Here is a 19,589-nt window from a genome sequence, read left to right on the forward strand (position 1 = left end):
TCATGGTGGACTTACAAATTTTCCGATGCAGCGTTTTGTGAGTACATATCCTATTTACACTACTGTAGAAGTTTGGTAAGATTACTTGCACGTTTAGTGGTGCAATTTACGAGATACATCACATGTACCATGAATGGCAGTAGCAAGCCATTCGAAAAACTCTGATATCTCCCTCAATGTTCGACTGAGGTAGAAAAAAAACTTCGGATGGGGTATTTACATGGGCTTCGGAGTGCATAGCAAGGAAGTCAAATCTACTCCGAACCATCCCTTTAATGTGTCATTTTGTCCTTCTGGAGAATCAGTGAGTGTTTGAACCTTCTGTAATAGTTGCATATGAGTCCCTCAGTTGTCCTCAGTGTGAAAAGATGCATCTGAACGTCAAACAGTCATTGCTGGAAAGGGTTCAAATACACAAAAATGCTGAAAAACCAAAGAATTTGTGGGACCTGAAGGATATTTCTGAAGAACAGCAGACAGTTGAACTGTTCAGGATAAACAAGGGACTCATGAACAACTATCACTAAACAAAAAACACAGCTGTGGATCATTCAGGTAACAACACAGTATTAAGAATCAAGTGAATGTAAACTTTTGAACAGGGTCATTTTCTCTTGTGGACTACATCTTTATTGTGAAATATCTTATTCAGGTCAGTGCTAAATAAAAAATAATAAAAATTTGCATTTTGTATGATCCCTCTTGTTTTGCTAAAACAATTAACATTTTGCAGATTCTGCAAGGTGTATTTATAATTTTGACTTCAGCTGTATGTTTGTAGTAGACATCCAAGCATGCAATTTAAAGAAATAGTTCAGCTAAAACGTAAATTTGCCTCCAAATTTACTCACCCCGAAGGCATCCAAGATGCAAATAAGTTTGTTTCTTCATCAGATTTGGAGATTTGTAGCATTCCATCACTTGCTCACCAACAGATCCTCTGCAGTGAATGGGTGCCGTCAGAATGAGAGTCCAAACAGATGATAAAAACGTCACAATAATCCACAAGCAATCCACACCACTCCAGTCCATCAGTTAACATCTTGAGAAGCCAGAAGCGCCATGTTTGTAAGAAACAAATCCATCATAAAGATGTTTTAACTTTTAAACATTGCTTCCAGCTATAAAATGAGTCTATAATCATTCTGTTTACAAACCAAAACGGCTCTAAACAAATATTTGAGTGGATTTTGATCCAAGATGACAACAGGAAATTGACTTTTTCACTGGAGGAAGCATTATTATGAATTATGGACTCATATTTTGTCTAGAAACGATGGTTTAAAGTTAAAATGTCTTAATGATAGATTTTAACTCATAGACTGGAGTGGTGTGGATTATTGTGATGTTTAATCAGCTGTTTAGATCTGACGGCACCCATTCACTACACTGGTGAGCAAGTGATGGAATGCAACAAATCTGATGAAGCAGCAAACTTATCTTCATCTTGGATGGTACAGTACATTAATAGTATTTTTTTTATGTAGTACTTTTTCAGCATTTTCTATTTTTAGTTGAACTATTCTTTTAAGTGCATGAAAAAAAACCTTGGAATTTGAAGATCAGGGTAAATTTGACTTATTTTTGTCTTTTGGGAAACAAGTATCTTCTGTAGCTTCTAAATCGCAGCACTAAATGAAAAAAATATTATATTTAGGCAAAATAAGAAAAATGTACATATCCTCATTTTGTTCAAAAGTTTTCACCCCCAGCTCTTAATGCATTGTTTTTCCTTCTGGAGCATCAGTGAGTGTTTGAACCTTCTGTAATAGTTGCGTATGAGTCCCTTAGTTGTCCTCAGTGTGATAGTAGTAAAATAGTACTTTTTCATCATTTTTTATTTTTGCTATTTACTTTTCCTTTAAGTGCATAAAAAACTTGGAATTTGAAGATCAGGGTAAATTTGACTTATTTTTGTCTTTTGGGAAACATGTAAGTATGTTCTGTAGATTCTAAATGGAAGTACTAAATGAAAAAAAAAAAAAAAAAAAAAAAAATAATAATAATAATAAATATATATAAATATATATATATATATATATATATATATATATATATATATAGGCAAAATAAGAAAAATATACATATCCTCATTTCTGTTCAAAAGTTTTCACCCCCGGCTCTTAATGCATTGTTTTTTCCGAAGCATCAGTGAGTGTTTGAACCTTCTGGAATAGTTGCATATGAGTCCCTCAGTTCTCCTCAGTGTGATAGTAGTAAAAATGTAGTATTTTTTCAGCATTTTAGTTTTAGAACTATTCCTTTAAGTGCATAAAAAATGCACATGCACTGACAAATTTACCTCAAACAATAAAGGATAAATGTCAGAAAAGTTTATTTTTCAGCTGCCATATAAATTATCCAAGTATTACAGTGTTTAGTAGTACAATCAAGATACACCTGTTCAAAACATAAAAAAGAAATAATAAAAATAAAGTGCACCACAATATTGTAACAATGTAAATTACACAATAAAAAAAAAAAAAAAAAAAAAAAAAAAAATCAGTTTTCGAAACTAAAAGCACCGAAAATTACACCACTACATTCTGAAGTGTTATGAGGATGTTTTGCTGTGAAGTCTCTCCCACACGCCGGCTCTGTGTTCAGCTGTCAAACAGGGCTTGAGGACGGTCTCAATGCTCTCCACTCTTCTTCTGAAACGCTCTCTGTCTCTGGCCATCTGCATCCAACAAGAGCCGTCCCTCGCGGCCCTGCTCGCAAAACTCCACGCCACCAGGGGGTGCACAGCCACCTTATCGCTGAAACACACCTGAAATAGAAGAAAACACAGCCATGTTATCAGAAGAGCACACACTGCAGTTTGTTCAACCTCTGACCGCAGAAACCATCTGCATGTTAGTCATTGAGCGTGAGTCATGGCTCATGTGACATCCTGAGTTACAGAAAGTCATTTGATTACTAGCTGCTGTCAGCTGTTGTCATGAGAAGATGACTTTGTGTTTTTTAGCTTTATTGTAGCAACCATGATCTAGAACCATACAAAAATCTAAAATTATTTTTGGCCTGTTGCTCAATCTTGTGCCACTTTTGCCAAGGGTTTTTCTTTCTTTCTTTCTTTTTCAAGAATTATAATTCACAGTACAAAAAAAATAGTTTTTTCCCCCTAAATTTAATTATTTTATTAACTTATTTTATCTATTTGAAGTATTTGTTTAATTTTACAATTAAAATAATATTTTATAATTTTATTACTTGTTACTTTTAACTTATATTATTTTATTTTAAAGTAATTCATTAAAAGACTACTGTTTTAAATATTTGTTTTTTTTTGTAATTAATTTAATTTACGTTTATTTAATTAACAAATGCTTTTTAATAGTTGTTTTGTCTGTACATATAAAATCTTAATTATTTTATTACCATTTACTTGAACTATTAATTTATGTTAAGCAATTCATTAAAAGACTACTGTTTTAAATAATATTATTCATTTATTTAGATTCTGTTTTTGTCTGTACATAAAAAAAATTGTTTCCAGTACTGTTATTGTTAGCCAAAACAAAAACTACTAAAATGCATGTTCATTTAAAAGGTTGAAACAACATAAAATTACTACAGAAAAAAAAAAAAAAAATGTAAACTTAAATTAAATGGAAAATTACAAATGTTGCCTAGAATTATGTATATATTAAAAATTAAATTAGGTATAATTCACAATAACAAAAATAGGGTTTATGTTTATTTATCATTTTATTACTGTTGCATTAAAAAAAAAATTACATTTAAATTAAATGAAAATTATAAATGTTGCATAAAATTGTATGCATAACTTAGAATATTATTTAAAAAAAAATTATTGAGTATGATTCACAATACTAATGTTTTATTATGGTTTATTCACTTATATATACACTTATATTTATCTAATTTAAGTACTTAATTAAAATAACGCTGTTTAAAATAATATTATTAATTTATGAGTTTTTGGTTTTGTTATAAAATTTGTTTCCATCAGTGCGGTTATCGTTAACCAAAACAAAAACGATTAAATCATTTGAAATAAAACAAAATATAAATATTGCACTTAAAAAAAAAATTACATTTAAATTAAATTAAAGAATTGTGTATAGATTAGAATACTATGCAAAGTTTCTATGGTTATTATTTTATTTCTGTCTTACATTTTACTATTTATATTGTTTAATTCATGTTAAATATTTTTATATTTTTGGATTCAGTTTTTTTTCTCTATACAGCTAAAATTTAGTCTTATTTAAAATGTTAGTTATTAACTAAAATGAATTAAAAGTTGTTTTCATCTTTAATTGAAATAGAACAGAAATAAAATATAAATATTAAATTAGAAATGTTGATTTAAAATTGTCTTGAGGCTAAAAGAAGAAAAAACATTGAGCAAAAAAGGTTTAAGTACTAAAATAAGAAATTAAAACTACTAAAACTTAATCTAAAAATTAATGAAAATCTAAATAAAAATATAAAACATAAATAGCATTGACTGATTTCCATGCCATATTTACCTTCTTCCCCTTCTCCTTTGAGTTTGGTTTTGGCTCTGGCTCACACTCTTCTAGTCTTTCAGCTGGTTCAGATTGAGTTTTGCTCTGTGAGCAGGGAGTTTGTTGGTTTTTCTTAGTGTTTGTTCTGGATCCGACAGGCGAGCAGAATCTCAGAGGATTGTAGGGGTCACTGTTGTTGAGGAAGGATTCCCAAAGCTCAAGACTTTCTGCTGATGCCTCAGAATCTCCTTCATCATCATCATCCTCATCGGACCATTCAGAATCCTCATCCTTGGTCTGACAGTCCTCCTCATCCTCATCTTCTTCCTCCTCCTCATCAGTTTCTTCACCAGACTCCCATTCTGAGAGCCTGGCTTCATCCTCTTCCTCTTCATCCCAATCAATCACAAACAATTCCTGCTCATCAGCAGCAGACTCTTTGTCATCAAGCTCCATAATGACCTCTGAATCTTCATCCTTGATTTCACATCCAAGGCCTGGATGCTCCAAGGCCTCCACACTGTTCTTCTTCAACGCGCTGATCATGTTCATGGTCATGTTTTGTCCCACACAGATGAAGAAAAACATCTTGGAGCTGAAAAGCTCGCTCACACTCGTACAAAAGTTCACAACTCTCCAGATGACGTGCCACAGATGGACTCTGATCTTCTTCATGATCGACGTTCTGCAAAAATGACTAAGAGGTAGATCTTCATTCACTCCAGGTGAACCGGATAAAAGCTCAGGACTCATCTTGGATTGCAAAAACAAAGCTTTCTGAGGTAAACCGCACTGATACGGCAGCGGGCGATGCGTGCAAATGGTGAATGGTGCCATAATCAGATTTAATCTGGAAAAAACAAACATATGCAATAGTTTATTAAACCAGTAAAAGCTTCTTAGTCACCCAAAAAAGGTGTTAACTGCATTGTTGCTACAACATACTATGACACAGAACAATGTGACAAGCCCTGCCTTTCATAACATGCGGTTTACTTTACTAACAACAAAAACACCTACAGTTACCGCGGTATTACCATGTTTGCTGTATTTCAATTATTATATAATAAGTGATTCAATAAATCGTTTAACATATTACTCGTTTTATTAATGTATCGAATACAAATATTAAATTTTTCGACATATCAGGACTTTTACAAAAAAAAAACACTAGTATGGCAAGCCATTTTAACTTATTTATTTGCAGGATATGAGTTCTTGATATCAACAATTTAATTTTCACTAGTTAAAATCGATCATTCTTAACATTAGCAAATGGATTTTTACTGGTAACAATGGCTATGTTTGATACTAGAAACAACATTACTTTATATCAATTAAATTTTCACTGTTTGAAATGCCAATTCTTGATATCAGGAATTAAATTTCAACTAGTAAAAACTATAATTCTTAATATCTGTAATTGTATTTTCACTAGTTAAATGTCAACATAGGCTGCCATTCGAATTCAATTGTTGATATCAAGAATGTATTTCTTACTAGAGAAAATTCTAAATGCATTTATCAGCTTTGTGTTTCGTACTAGTAAAAATCAAAAAAACAAATTCAATTGTTGCTAGTTGAAATGTTAATTATTGATATCTGTAAATACATTTCAACAAGTTGCATTTGTTATTTCTGATATCTGAAAATGTATTGACGATATCAGTAATTAAGACAGTAATTTCTGCATTCAAAAAAAAAAAAAGAATTTTTACTAGTGGCAATTCAATTGTTGAAATCAAGAATAGACATTTGCACTAGCAACCACATGATTACTGATATCTGATAAGATTTTTACTAGTAGGAATGGCATTTCTGATATGTGAGAAGCTAGTAAGAAATCAATTCTTGATATAAACAATTAAATTAGAATGGTGACAACTAGTGAAAATACAATTAGATATCAAGAATTATAGTTCTTAATTTAATTCCTGATATCATCGATTAGCATTTTAACTAGTGAAAATGTAATTTTTGATATCAAGAACTCCTGCAAATAAATAAAAGTCAAAATTGCTTGCCATACTAGTTGTTTTTAAGAGTGTATCAACAAACAGTCATGATATGTTGAAAAACTAAATATTTGTATTTGATACACCAATAATTCATGTGTTAAGCAATTTAGTGAATCACTGGTTATATAATAATTTAAACACAGCAAACATGATAATATACATTTATTATATGATGCGGATATCAAGAATTAACATTTCAACTAGTAACAATTTAATTCTTGAGATCAACATTCACATTTGCTTAAATGATATCAACTTTATTTATACTAATAAGAAGTTTTATTTGTAATTCGAATTTTAACTAGAAAGAAATCAATTCTTGATATCAACAACTGAATTGCTAACTATTACAAAAACGTTCATTTTTTAGATCAACAATAATTCCTGACATCACGAATGTGATTGTTGTTAGTAAGAAAGTCATTTTAAATATCAGAAATGCATTTTCAGATGTCATAAACAACAAATGTTGAAAAATATTTACAGATAAGAATTAACACTGAATTGAATTCTTGACATTAGGAATTCGCATTTTTACTAGTAATGATGTAATTATTGATATCAATAAATTCATTTTACTAGTAAGAAATACAAAGCTCATATGTGCATTTAGAATTTCAACTAGTAAGAAATTAATTCTTGATACCGACAATTGAATTGCTAACTAGTAGAAATTTTCATTTTTTAGATAAATAATAATTTCTGGTTTCATGAAAGTGATGGTTACCAGTAAAAAAGGTATTTTATATATTCTGATATCAGAAATGCATTTTTTAGATATCATGAACAACAAACGTAACATGTTGACAAATATTTACAGATATCAAGAAGAATTAACAATGTAATTACTAATATCAATACATTTATTTTTACTAGTAAGAAATACGAAGCTCATGTGCATTTAGAATTTCTACTAGTAAGAAATCAATTCATGATACCAACAATTGAATTTGAATGGTAGCCTATTGTGACATTTAACTAGCTAAAATACAATTACCGATATCAAGAATGATAGTTTTTACTAGTTGAAATTTAATTCCTGATATCAGGTAGCATTGTAACAAGTGAAAATTATTTTGTTGATATCAAAAATCCATAGTCAACGTTAAAACGGCTTGCCATAAAACTAACGTTAGGCGTTCTTACCTTTGTGCGTTTGTTCAACCTGTCGCTTGGCAGTCGCTCCAATGAACGTTTAGTTTTCCAACGCTGAACTTACTAACGTACTCAAAAACGCTTTTTGAGCAATAAGTCGACTTCGATTCAAACATATACTCCATGATCGCTTTGTTCATAAACATCTCTCGCTCGGATTGTATTTCACGTGTTTCATTCTTCTGTGCCGTAAGTAGAAATGCTGTTGTGACTGACGGCGAGCGCTTATATATGATGTGATGACGTTTCCGTGCGGGGGCGGGACTTGCGTGTTTACGCTGGGAAATCACGTAGGGCACGTTTCGTTACGTTTCGAGAAAGTCCAGTAAGTGGGCGCGGCTTCTGGTTGAGACCGGATTGCATCATACCCAAAATATGGAAAGCGAAGCCTAGAACAAAACAATCTGGAGAGAATCTGTAAACAAAAACAAGGGGAGTTTCCTAGCGACGACATTTTCATTTTAAAGTCAAATCCAGCAGGCAAATGGAAAACACGGAAGCTTAAACCAACCCTTCATTTTCCTTACACCATAACATATATTGATAACATGTACAATCATAGAAGTAGTAAAACAGAATGCCACATGATAGGTCAAAGTATCTTATAAGTGGCCTGTGACTAATACTGTTAACTTATTTTGACAGAGAACAGTGCCATAAACACATACGAAACGCCATAATGCTAATGACATAACCTAAACAACACAAAATGTAACATTAAATACACAACTTAACAAAAATAAGACGAATCACATCAAATCTATGTTTCACTGTCTGTCTCTCTATCTTCTGAGGTCAAAAGTTTACATACACCTTGCAGAATCTGCAAAATGTTAATTACTTTACTAAATTAAGAGAGATCATACAAAATGCGTGTTATTTTTTTATTTAGTACTGTCCTAAATAAGGTATTTAGTCCACAAGAGAAAATAGTTGAATTGATAAAAATGACCCTGTACAAAAGTTTACATACAATTGATTCTTAATACTGTATTGTTGTTGCTTTTTTTGTTTAGTGATAGTTGTGCATGAGTCCTTTGTTTGTCCTGAACAGTTAAAGTGCCTGCTGTTCTTCAGAAAAATCCTTCAGGTTCCACAAATTCTTTGGTTTTCCAGCATTTTTGTGTATTTGAACCCTTTCCAGCAATGACTGTTTGATTTTGAGATCCATCTTTTCACACCGAGGACAACTGAGGGACTCATATGCAACTATTACAGAAGGTTCAAACGCTCACTGATGCTCCAGAAGGAAAACAACGCATTAAGAGCCAGGGGTGAAAACTTTTGAACAGAATGGAGATGTGGACATTTTTCTTATTTTGCCTAAATATTATATTTTCTACATTTAGTACTGCCTCTCAGAAGCTACAGAATATGCTTACATGTTTCCCAGAACATAAATAAGTTAAATTTACCCTGATCTTAAAATTCAAAAGTTTTCACCCCCAGCTCTCAATGCATCAGTGAGCGTTTGAACCTTCTGTAATAGTTGCATATGAGTCCCTCAGTTGTCTTCAGTGTGAAAAGATGAACAGTTTGGACAGCGGACAGTTTGACAGTCATGAACAACTATCACTAAACAAAACAGTATCTATCTATCTATCTATCTATCTATCTATCTATCTATCTATCTATCTATCTATCTATCTATCTATCTATCTATCTATCTATCTATCTATCTATCTATCTATCTATCTATCTATCTATCATCTTAAAAAGGGTGAGCTTAAAAACTGGCACACTTATTAGCATCAGCTAAATCATAAAAGCTGTTGACCTATTTTTGTGACCTGTTCAAGTAAACCCCAAGGCAAGGGTTAACAGGCAATGTGATTATCCCATCTTGTGATCCCATTTCCAGCCATGAAAGAAGGTATTTTGTTTGTGCAGAAAGGGTCGTATATGCAGACGGACTCACTTACCATCTCAGTGCAGATACTGCTGGAAAACCCTGGTAAGTGTTACGATTCTGACCTATAGAATTACAAATACAGTTTTTGTGACTGTATGAAAAACTCTCTGTTGACACCTATGGTTCCATAAGGAAACTTTAAAATCCATAGGTTCTTTATAGTGAATAATTTTTTTTACATTAAGAAAAAAAAGGTTCTGTTTTAGAACTGTTTACTGTAAGACTCTTGCTTGAATCAAAAATGATTCTTTTATGACTGCTGGGAAATCCCACTTTTGGAATCTTTATCTGTCAGTGGGGATGAATTGATATGTATTTACCACAAGTTTCATATGCACCGAAATCATGCTTTCTCTTTCTGAAGTGTGGAAGTGGGAAATTCTGATGAACAACATACAGTTTAACTACTGAAAAAAATACTAAAAAAAATTTAAAGACCAGATTTCAAAAGCAACATGATATTCTTTATTTGAATAATGTATTAGCAATGCATTAATATAATTCAATGGCCTTAGTGTTGTGTTACTTTATTTGGCTCTCATGATAAAACAGAGATCAGTTTAAAAATTATTCTGATGGTACACTGACTCATAATAAGGCAAATGACTATGTTCCTTTCCTGGCTCCCCCCAAATCACGGCAAAAAATGCTTTTCTTACTTAGATTTTTTGTCATGTTTTCAGCCAAAATATCTAAAAATTCTTAAATCAAGAAGGATTTTCTAGACAAGTAAAAATTATTTTCTTGTTTTCAGTAAAAACAAGTAAAAATGAAATGAGTTTTTGCTTAGAACAAGCTAAATAATCTGCCAATGGGGTAAGAAAAATAATCTTATTTTAAACAGAAAACAATAATATTTTTCAAACCCCGTTGGCAGATTATTTTGCTTGTTTTAAGCAAAAACGCACTTAATTTGGACTTGTTTTTTAAAAAAGAAAATCATTTTTACTTGTCTTGAAAATCCTTCTTGATTTAAGAATTCCTAGATATTTTGACTGGAAACAAGACAATAAATCTAAGAAAAGAGTAGAGTTCTGGGAGTAGCCTAAGAAGTCAGTACACTGCAAAAAATTATTTTCTAGCTTAGATTTTTTGTCTTTTTTCCAGCCAAAATATCTAAAAATTCTTAAATCAAGAAGGATTTTCTAGATGAGTAAAAATTATTGTCTTGTATTCAGAAAAAAAAGTCAAAATTAAGTGCATTTTTGCTTGAAACAAGCAAAATAGTCTGCCAATGGGGTTAGAAAAATATTATTGTTTTCTGTTTAAAATAAGATTTTTTTGCTTACCCCATTGGCAGATTAATTTGCTTGTTCTAAGCAAAAACTCACTTAATTTTGACTTGTTTTTTCTGAATACAAGAAAATAATTTTTACTCGACTAGAAAATCCTTCTTGATTTTTAGATATTTTGGCTGGAAACAAGACAAAAAATCTAAGCTAGAAAAGCATTTTTTGCAGTGTAGGATTTACTTTGAAACCATTTCCACCCAGAAATTGCTAGTAAATTTAATAAATAGTTGTAAAGTAATAAAATGTACCCATAATTATTGACATAAACTGAAAAAAAAAAAACATCTTTTTTACAGTGTCGGGAGGTGGATCAGCTCATAATGTGTCCTGATGCCGTGGTGGAGGACTGCTGACCGTAGTGACGATTGTGAGAGCGGTGATATGGAGACCGGGCCCTCCACCCCCGGCGGTCCTGCTGTGGTTTTGGGCCTCCAGAGACTCTCTTTTGCCTACCAGAGCCTCTTGGAGATTCCCTATGACACTATACTTCTACAACACGAATCTCTGGAGGTTCTGGACCTCAGTTACAACCTGCTGGATGAGTATCCTTTGTAGAATCAGATATCTTTGTCATGGGTGTAACTAGAACTAGATTTTCTTATATGTAAATATAAGCATATTAGAATGATTTCTGAAGGATCATGTGACACTGAAGCCTGGAGTAATGATGTTGAAAATTCAGCTTTGATCATAGGAATAAATTACATTTGAAATTATATTCAAATAGAAAACAGTTATTTTAAATAGTAAAAATATTTCACAATATTTACAAGATTAAAAAAGCACGAATCACAAGTTGGACAATTTTACAATTATATTTAAGGACTTTTATGTGCTAAAAAACTATGAACTATGAACATCAATCAGATGACAGAAAGCATGTAGTAGGTTCTGTGCAACAATTTTGATCATGTTGATGATTTAGATGCCTAAGAAATGTGCATAGGCGATCAGTCATGATTAAATAGGGTTAACTTTTCGTGTGATTCCCCTTAACCGAGTTGCTAACGGAACCCAGCTCTTTTGGCCGGTTTGGAGAAGCTCAGCACACTCATCCTGGACTGTAATAACTACAGCGCGCATGTCAAATTCCCCTACATGCCCAGCCTCACCACCCTGTGGATCAACAAGAACAAAATCAGCAACCTGCCCATTATTGTGGAGGAGATCTGCTGCAAGTTCCCAAATATCAAGTGAGTTCATCAGCTTTCTGCGGTAGAGGTCCAAGAACATCCATTCATACATACAGTTGAGGTCAAAAGTTTACATCCCCCTCTCAGAATCTACAAAATGTTAATTATTTTACTGAAATAAGAGGGATCATATAAAATGCATATCATTGTTTATTTAGTACTGACCTGATTTAGAAATTTCCCATAAAAGATGTTCACATATAGTCCACAATAAAAAATAATAGCTCAATTTATAAAAATGACCCGTTCAAAAATGTACATCCTCTTGATTCTCAATACTGTGTTTATTTGTTTACTAATAGTTGTTTATGAGTCCCTTGTTTGTCCTGAACAGTTAAAGTGCCTGCTGTTCTTCAGGTCCCACAAATTCTTTGGTGTTTTAGCATTTTTGTGTATTTGGACCTTTTCCGACAATGACTGCATGATTTTGAGATCCATCTTTTCACACTGAGGACAACTGAGGGACTCATATGCAACTATTACAGAAGGTTCAAACACTCACTGATGCATCAGAAGGAAAAACCATGCATTAAGAGCCGGGGGTGAAAACTTTGAGCAGAATGGACATGTACATTTTTCTTATTTTGCCGAAATATCATATATATATATTTCATTTAGTACTGCCCTTTAGAGGCTACAGAAGATAGTTTCATGTTTCCCAGAAGACAAAATAAATGAAATTTACCCGGACTTGGGGGAAAAAAATGACACTAAATTGGACAAAAATGCCCCTGCACAACAAATTAAATCTTTTACATATGTTGCTAACAAAGTGACAATAAATAAAAAAAAGTGTTGATTACGGCATTAAATTAAGATCTGCTAATGTTGCACCATTTTAGGCATTTTTTCATTGTTGTGCATTGTAAACGATTCACACACGATTCTGTTGAGCTTAGGAAAGCAATGGCCAATCAGAGGCATTCAACTGAGTCTTTGCTGAAACTCATCAGTTTTGTTAAGTGCAAGCAACTTTTGAATTCCCTCATCATCATAAACAACAAAGCGCAGATGTACATAGGATGTAAATAAGAGATTCATTTCACAATTCACAGTGTTGGCAGCTGTAGAGTCTATAACGATAAATCACTTTTTTAGAGTGCTTAAACACACGATAGATCAAAGTTGGTAATAATGTCACTTTCTGTATACACTTTATAATAGTTTTAATAGGCCTAACGGTGAAAATTTGTTTGTGTTTAAATGTAAGTGTTTGATCTTCTGTAATAGTTGCATATGAGTCCCTCAGTTGTCCTCAGTGTGAAAAGATGGATCTCAAAATCATACAGTCATTGTTGTTCAAATACACAAAAATGCTGAAAAACCAAAAAATTTGTGGGACCTGAAGGATTTTTCTGAAGAACAGCAGGCAGTTTAACTGTTCAGGACAAACAAGGGACTCATGAACAACTATCACTAAACTAAACACAGCTGTGGATCATTCAGGAAACAACAGTATTAAGAACCAAGGGGATGTAAACCTTTCAACAGGGTCATTTTTATAAATTCAGCTATTATTTTCTCTTGTGGTAAATATCTTAAATGTGAAATATCTTATTCAGGTCAGTACTAAATAAACAATAACATGCATTTTGTATGATTCCAGAATTTTGCAGATTCTGAAAGGGGGATGTAAACTTTTGACCTCAACTGTAACTCAGTAGACATACAGTAATAATGTTTTTTTTTACACGTCCAGTGATTTATCTGTTTGTTTTCTTTGTAGAATTCTCAGTATGATGAACAATGAAGCAGCACCGAGTTACTTTAATGGAGGCAGTCTCACGCAGTATATGGATTACAGGTAATCATAAGACATGATGTATGAAATACTAATATTATTACGTATGACACCCTTGTGAAAAACAAGTACACTTTAGCATACTATTACAAAGAAAATGTATTATGGAAAGAATATACTTTAAAACAATACTTACAATTACTTACAGGTGCATCTAAATAAATTATATATATATATATTATAATGTTGTGGAAAAGTTCAGTAATTCAACTCAAATTGTTAATAAATTCAATGAACACAGACTGAAGTAATAATTGTGATGATTTGGCTCACATTTAACAAAAACCCACCAATTCACTCTCTCAACAAATTAGAATATGGTGAAGGTTTCCTGAGCCTTCAAAATGGTCTCTCAGTTTGGTTCACTAGGCTACACAATCATGGGGAAGACTGTTGATCTGAAAGTTGTCCAGAAGACAATCATTGACACCCTTCACAAGAAGGGTAAGCCACAAACATTCATTACCAAAGAAGATGGCTGTTCACAGAGTGCTGCATCCAAGCATGTTAACAGAAAGGAAAGAAAAAGTGTGTAAGAAAAAGATACACAGCCAACCGAGAGAACCGCAGCCTTGAGAGGCTTGTCAAGCAAAATCGATTAAAAAATTTGGGTGAACTTCACAAGGAATGGACTGAGGCTGGGGTCGAGGCATCAAGAGCCACCACACCGAGACATATCAAGGAATTGGCTACAGTTGTCATATTCCTCTTGTTAAGCCACTCCTGAACCACAGATGATGTCTTAGGCGTCTTACCTGGGCTAAGGAGAAGAAGAAATGGACTGTTGCCCAGTGGTCCAAAGTCCTCTTTTTGTATTTCATTTGGAAACCAAGGTCCTAGAGTCTGAAGGAAGGGCGGAGAAGCTCATAGCCCAAGTTGCTTGAAGTCCAGTGTTAAGTTTCCACAGTCTGTGATGATTTGGGGTGCAATGTCATCTGCTGGTGTCGGTCCACTGAGTTTTTTAAAGACCACTGCAGCTGTTTGCCAAGAACTTTTAGAGCACTTCATGGTTCATTCTGCTGTCTAGTTTTTAAAAAATGCTGATTTCATTTTTTTTCAGCAGGATTTGGCACCTGTTCACACTGCCAAAAGCAGGTTAAATGACCATGGTGTTGGTGTGCTTGACTGGCCAGCAAACTCACCAGACCTGAACCCAGTGGAGAATCTATGGGGTATTGAATAGGAAAATAAGAAACAAGAGACCAAAAAATGAAGATGAGCTGAAGGCCACTGTCAAAGAAACCTGGGCTTCCATCCAAAGGGGGGAGGAGAAGGAGCTCTTATTCATTCCACGGACGAAGACGGAGACCATCCTGGAGTTAGCCCATTCACATCCGATGGCAGGTCACCGAGGAGCGGCTAACACCATCCAGCGGATCCGGAATCGTTTCCACTGGCCAGGCCTGGAGGCCGACGTGAAGGGATTCTGCAAAGCCTGCCCGACCTGCCAACGCACGGCCCCCAGGACTCCTCCCCCCAGTCCGCTAATTCCCTTACCCATCATTGAGGGGCCGTTGCCTAAGTCTGCACGAGGACATGAACACATCCTTGTCATCGTGTATTACTCCAACCGGTATCCAGAAGCAGTCCCCCTGCGGAAAGCCAAAGCGAAAGCTATCACCCACGAGCTGTTTCTGTTGGCCGGCCGGGATGATCCTGACTGACCAGGGAACACCGTTCATGTCCCGGCTAATAGCTGACCTCTGCAGGCTGCTGTGGGTGAAACAGTTGAGGACGACCGTCTACCACCCCGCTGACCGACGGACTCGTTGAACGCTTCAATCAGACCCTCAAACAGATGCTCCGAAGGGTTGCGGCGGAGGACAAGCGGGATTGGGACCTCATGATCCCCTACGTCCTCTTCGGCATCCGTGAGGTCCCCCAAGCCTCAACTGGTTTCATCCCCTTCGAGCTCCAGTTCGGCCGCCAGCCACGGGGGCTGCTGGATGTTGCTCAGGAAGCTTGGGAGCAGCAGCCTGCTCCCCACCGCACGGTCATCGAGCACGTCAAGCAAATGAGGGAAAGGATCGACCATGTCATGCCATGTTCCGGGAACATCTCAGCAAGGCACAGCAGGCCCAACAACGCCACTATAATCGGGCAGCGCAGCCACGGGAGTTCCAGCCAGGAGACAGGGTCATGGTTCTGGTCCCCACCTCTGCTTGTAAGTTCCTGGCATCATGGCAAGGCCCTTATACCGTCGTGGAGGTTGGACCGGTTACTTACCGCCTGCGCCAACCTGGAAGAAGACAAGCAGAGCAGTTATATCACATTAACCTACTGAAGAGGTGGCAAGGAACCAGAGACCAGGTCGTTGCCCTCAGTCTCACCGATCCCGTGGTTGTCGACATGAATCCCCACCTGTCGGCTGCCCAGAAGACCGAGCTGCAACACCTGGTCAGTCAGTTTACGGATGTGTTCTCCTCCAGGCCCGGGCAGACCAACGTCATCCACCACGACATCAGGATGCCCCCTGGAGAGATCGTCAGGCAACGACCCTACCGAGTCCCAGAAGCTCGTCGGCAGGCTATTGAGGAGGAAATCCAGGAAGTGCTGAAGTTGGGGGTAATCGAACCATCTCGCAGCCCATGGTCCAGCCCCATTGTGATGGTACCCAAGCCGGATGGCACCCTCCGCTTCTGCAACGACTTCCGCCGCCTCAACGAAGTCTCCGAATTCGACGGCTATCCCATGCCTCGGGTTGACGAGCTGTTGGACCGCCTGGGGAGGGCCCGGTACATCTCTACCCTGGACCTAACCAAGGGATACTGGCAGGTACCACTTTCACCTTCTGCTAAACCAAAGACTGCTTTCTCTACCCCTAGTGGCCACTGGCAGAACCGGACCCTCCCCTTCGGCCTGCATGGAGCGCCTGCAACATTCCAGCGCATGATGGACATCATCCTGAGGCCCCACCAAGCTTATACGGCCGCCTATTTGGACAACATTGTGGTCCATTCCGAGGCATGGGATGAACATCTGGAACATCTGCGGAGGGTGCTCTCGGAGCTCCGGCGGGCTGGACTGACTGCCAACCCCCACAAATGCCACCTAGCGCTATCCGAGGCAAAGTACCTGGGCTTCCAGGTTGGCCGGGGCCTCATCCGGCCCCAAGAAAAGAAGGTGGAGGCCATCCGGACCGCTCCGAAACCACAGACGAAGTCCCAGGTACGAGCCTTTTTGGGGTTGGCGGGGTACTATCGCTGTTTTATCCCCAACTTCTCCTCTTTAGCCGCCCCTTCCTGCTGCAAACGGATGCTTCTGATACCGGACTAGGAGCCGTCCTGTCCCAGATTCAGGAAGGTGAGGAGCATCCTATTATCTACAGCAGCAGGAAGCTGTCCAAGGCTGAAAAGAACTACGCCGCCGTCAAGAAGGAGGCCCTGGCCATCAAGTGGGCAGTCCAGGAGCTGCGCTATTACCTCCTCGGCCGTAAGTTCATCCTGGTGACCGACCATGCCCCACTACAGTGGATGGCCCGGGCCAAGGATACCAACGACAGGGTGACCCTCTGGTTCCTCGCGCTCCAGGACTTCCACTTTGAAGTGCGACATCGGGCCGGGGCCGCCAACGCCAATACCGATGGACTCTCACGGATGTGGACAGCTTTTGCAGGTCTGTCAGGGGTCATTCCCCACCCACCCCTTATCTCACCCCTACTGTCTCCTCTCGTTCCTAGGGCCAGAGCGACTCTTGGGGGGGGGGATGTGACTAGTCTCTCTGGGCTCATCAGCGTCGCCCTGGCAACAGACGCAGCACACCTGCACGTCCTCATCACGGGCTGATCGGTCACAGCTGCCGATCGCCATCAAGCGGCTTGAAAAGCCGCCACCGTTCACACTTCGACAGACAACTGTCTCATGCTGAACTAACCTTTTCTCTCTCGTAACACAGAAGGCAGCGAGTGACCGACAGCCCGATTGAGCACGCCTGGACACCCACCTTCATGAGCACGAGGATTTCACAGGAGCACCAGCCACGAAGCAGCACTCACCCTTATTTCTTCCTTCACTTTTAAAAAGTATTTAATAAATCCACCCTCCGGGGCTATTTCACCGAGCGACCTTGTTGTGTGATTTCTCACCCGTGACATAATGTACTTTCTTGAATTTACGCATTTGGTAACACTTTACAATAATGCTGTATAAGTGCAGCTCATTATTAGTTCATGTTAGCTATTGTGGTTAACTAATGTTAACTAAAGAACCTTATTGTAAAGTGTTACCAAGTATTTTTTTAGTGCACTCAAGTACACTTTATTTTCACATGGGATACCACCTCAGCAGTGCCACAGACTGATCACCTCCATGCCACGCCGAACTGAGGCAGTGATTAAAGCAAAAGGAGCCCCTACCAAGTATTGAGTACATATAATATCTGCAAATACAAACTTCTAAATCTATACTTTCAAAATTTGAAGTACACTACAAGTGCAAATTCAGTACAGTTAAGCACACTTCTTCTTCAAAAAGGTGTACTACCATCTAGTGGTCATGGTTTGCTAAAGCAGATTTCAGTACAATATCTTAAGCTGAGCTTTAATATTTGTGTCAGTAAGTTTGAATCTGAACAATCTAGACTCTATGCATTAGGGCCCGGTTTCATAGACAGGGCTTAACCTAAGCCAGAATTAGGCCATAGTTCAATTAAGACATATAAACGTGCCTTAGAAAAAACATTACTCCTGTGCATCTTGGCACTGCTATATTGTAAGATCAGTCAGTGCAAGTTTCTTTCAGTTGAAACAGCTCAGATTTACATTTTAGGACTAGGCTTAAGACATGTCTGTGAAACCAGGGGTAGGCTATATATACTATATTCTAGTCCATCCTAACTGCTGTATTTCTGTATGACAGGCAGTATGTGATCAGTCAGATCCCCAGTCTGGAGGTGCTGGATGACACAGAGGTGCAGGAGAAAGAGCGTGAAGTGGCCCGAAAGACCTACAGGTTGCAGAGAATCAGAGAAGGCAGCAGGAGGAGGAAGGAGCTTCATCGCTAACACTATTCATGTCACACGTTCCCCCCTGGGAACAACCAAAGCACTCTTCTAGTCTTCATGAGCTTCAAACCCTGCTGACAGGAAGTGAATTTACTCATGCACAAAATCATCAAGAAATTACTATCTTCTTTCGTTTTAGAACATGTGATATAATTTTTGTTTCAGTTTTTATGTTTAAGCTACAGCAAATAAATGTGAAATGACAACAGAATATTTTTACTTCTTTCTTTTTTATAGGCCTATAGAGAATATAGAGAATATATAGGCCTATAGAGAGTGTGAGAGAGTGTTACAGCAAGGAGAATAAAAAATTAAATTAATATATAAAACATATTAATGTGCAGCCAGTAATTGACACACGCATTTAAGAGATATATTTTAATAAAACAATAAATTCTAATGGGATGAGCCACATATGAAGCCGCTTTAAATAAATATTGCATGTAATTTGATTTATACACTACCAGATTTTTAATGTTTTTTTTTTTTAAAGAAGTCTCTTCTGGTTACCAAACCTGCATTTTTTTTATCAAAAAAAAAAAAAAAAAAAAAAAAACAGCAAAAGCAGTAAAACTGTAAAATATTTTTACTATTTAAAATACTTGCGTTCTATTTGAATATATTTTAAAATCTAATTTAATCCTGTGATCAAAGCTACATTTTCAGCATCATTACTCCAGTCTTCAGTGTTACTTGAGCCTTCAGAAATCATTTTTTATTTTTATTATCGCTATTTAAA

General features: G+C 36.7%; 2 protein-coding genes across 2 annotated transcripts; one reads left to right on the forward strand and one right to left on the reverse strand.

Annotated features, from left to right (window-relative positions):
* Positions 1-2,333: 2,333 nt before the first annotated feature.
* ppp1r15a (protein phosphatase 1, regulatory subunit 15A) lies at positions 2,334-7,830 on the reverse strand. The gene is made up of 3 exons (XM_073837491.1): positions 7,643-7,830; positions 4,500-5,328; positions 2,334-2,770 (listed from the first exon to the last, which is right to left on the reverse strand). The coding sequence occupies exons 2-3, from the start codon at positions 5,313-5,315 to the stop codon at positions 2,555-2,557; spliced, it is 1,032 nt and encodes a 343-aa protein (XP_073693592.1). The 5' UTR covers positions 5,316-5,328; positions 7,643-7,830; the 3' UTR covers positions 2,334-2,554.
* A 1,667-nt stretch (positions 7,831-9,497) lies between these two features.
* On the forward strand, positions 9,498-19,048 carry LOC141330934 (leucine-rich melanocyte differentiation-associated protein). The gene is given in 5 exon segments (XM_073835745.1): positions 9,498-9,605; positions 11,152-11,406; positions 11,857-12,048; positions 13,775-13,852; positions 18,706-19,048. Coding segments are annotated over 4 exon segments (636 nt in total). The 5' UTR covers positions 9,498-9,605; positions 11,152-11,185; the 3' UTR covers positions 18,851-19,048.
* Positions 19,049-19,589: the final 541 nt, after the last annotated feature.

Source organism: Garra rufa, chromosome 3 (assembly GCF_049309525.1).
Source record: "Garra rufa chromosome 3, GarRuf1.0, whole genome shotgun sequence".
Lineage (NCBI taxonomy): Eukaryota > Metazoa > Chordata > Actinopteri > Cypriniformes > Cyprinidae > Garra > Garra rufa.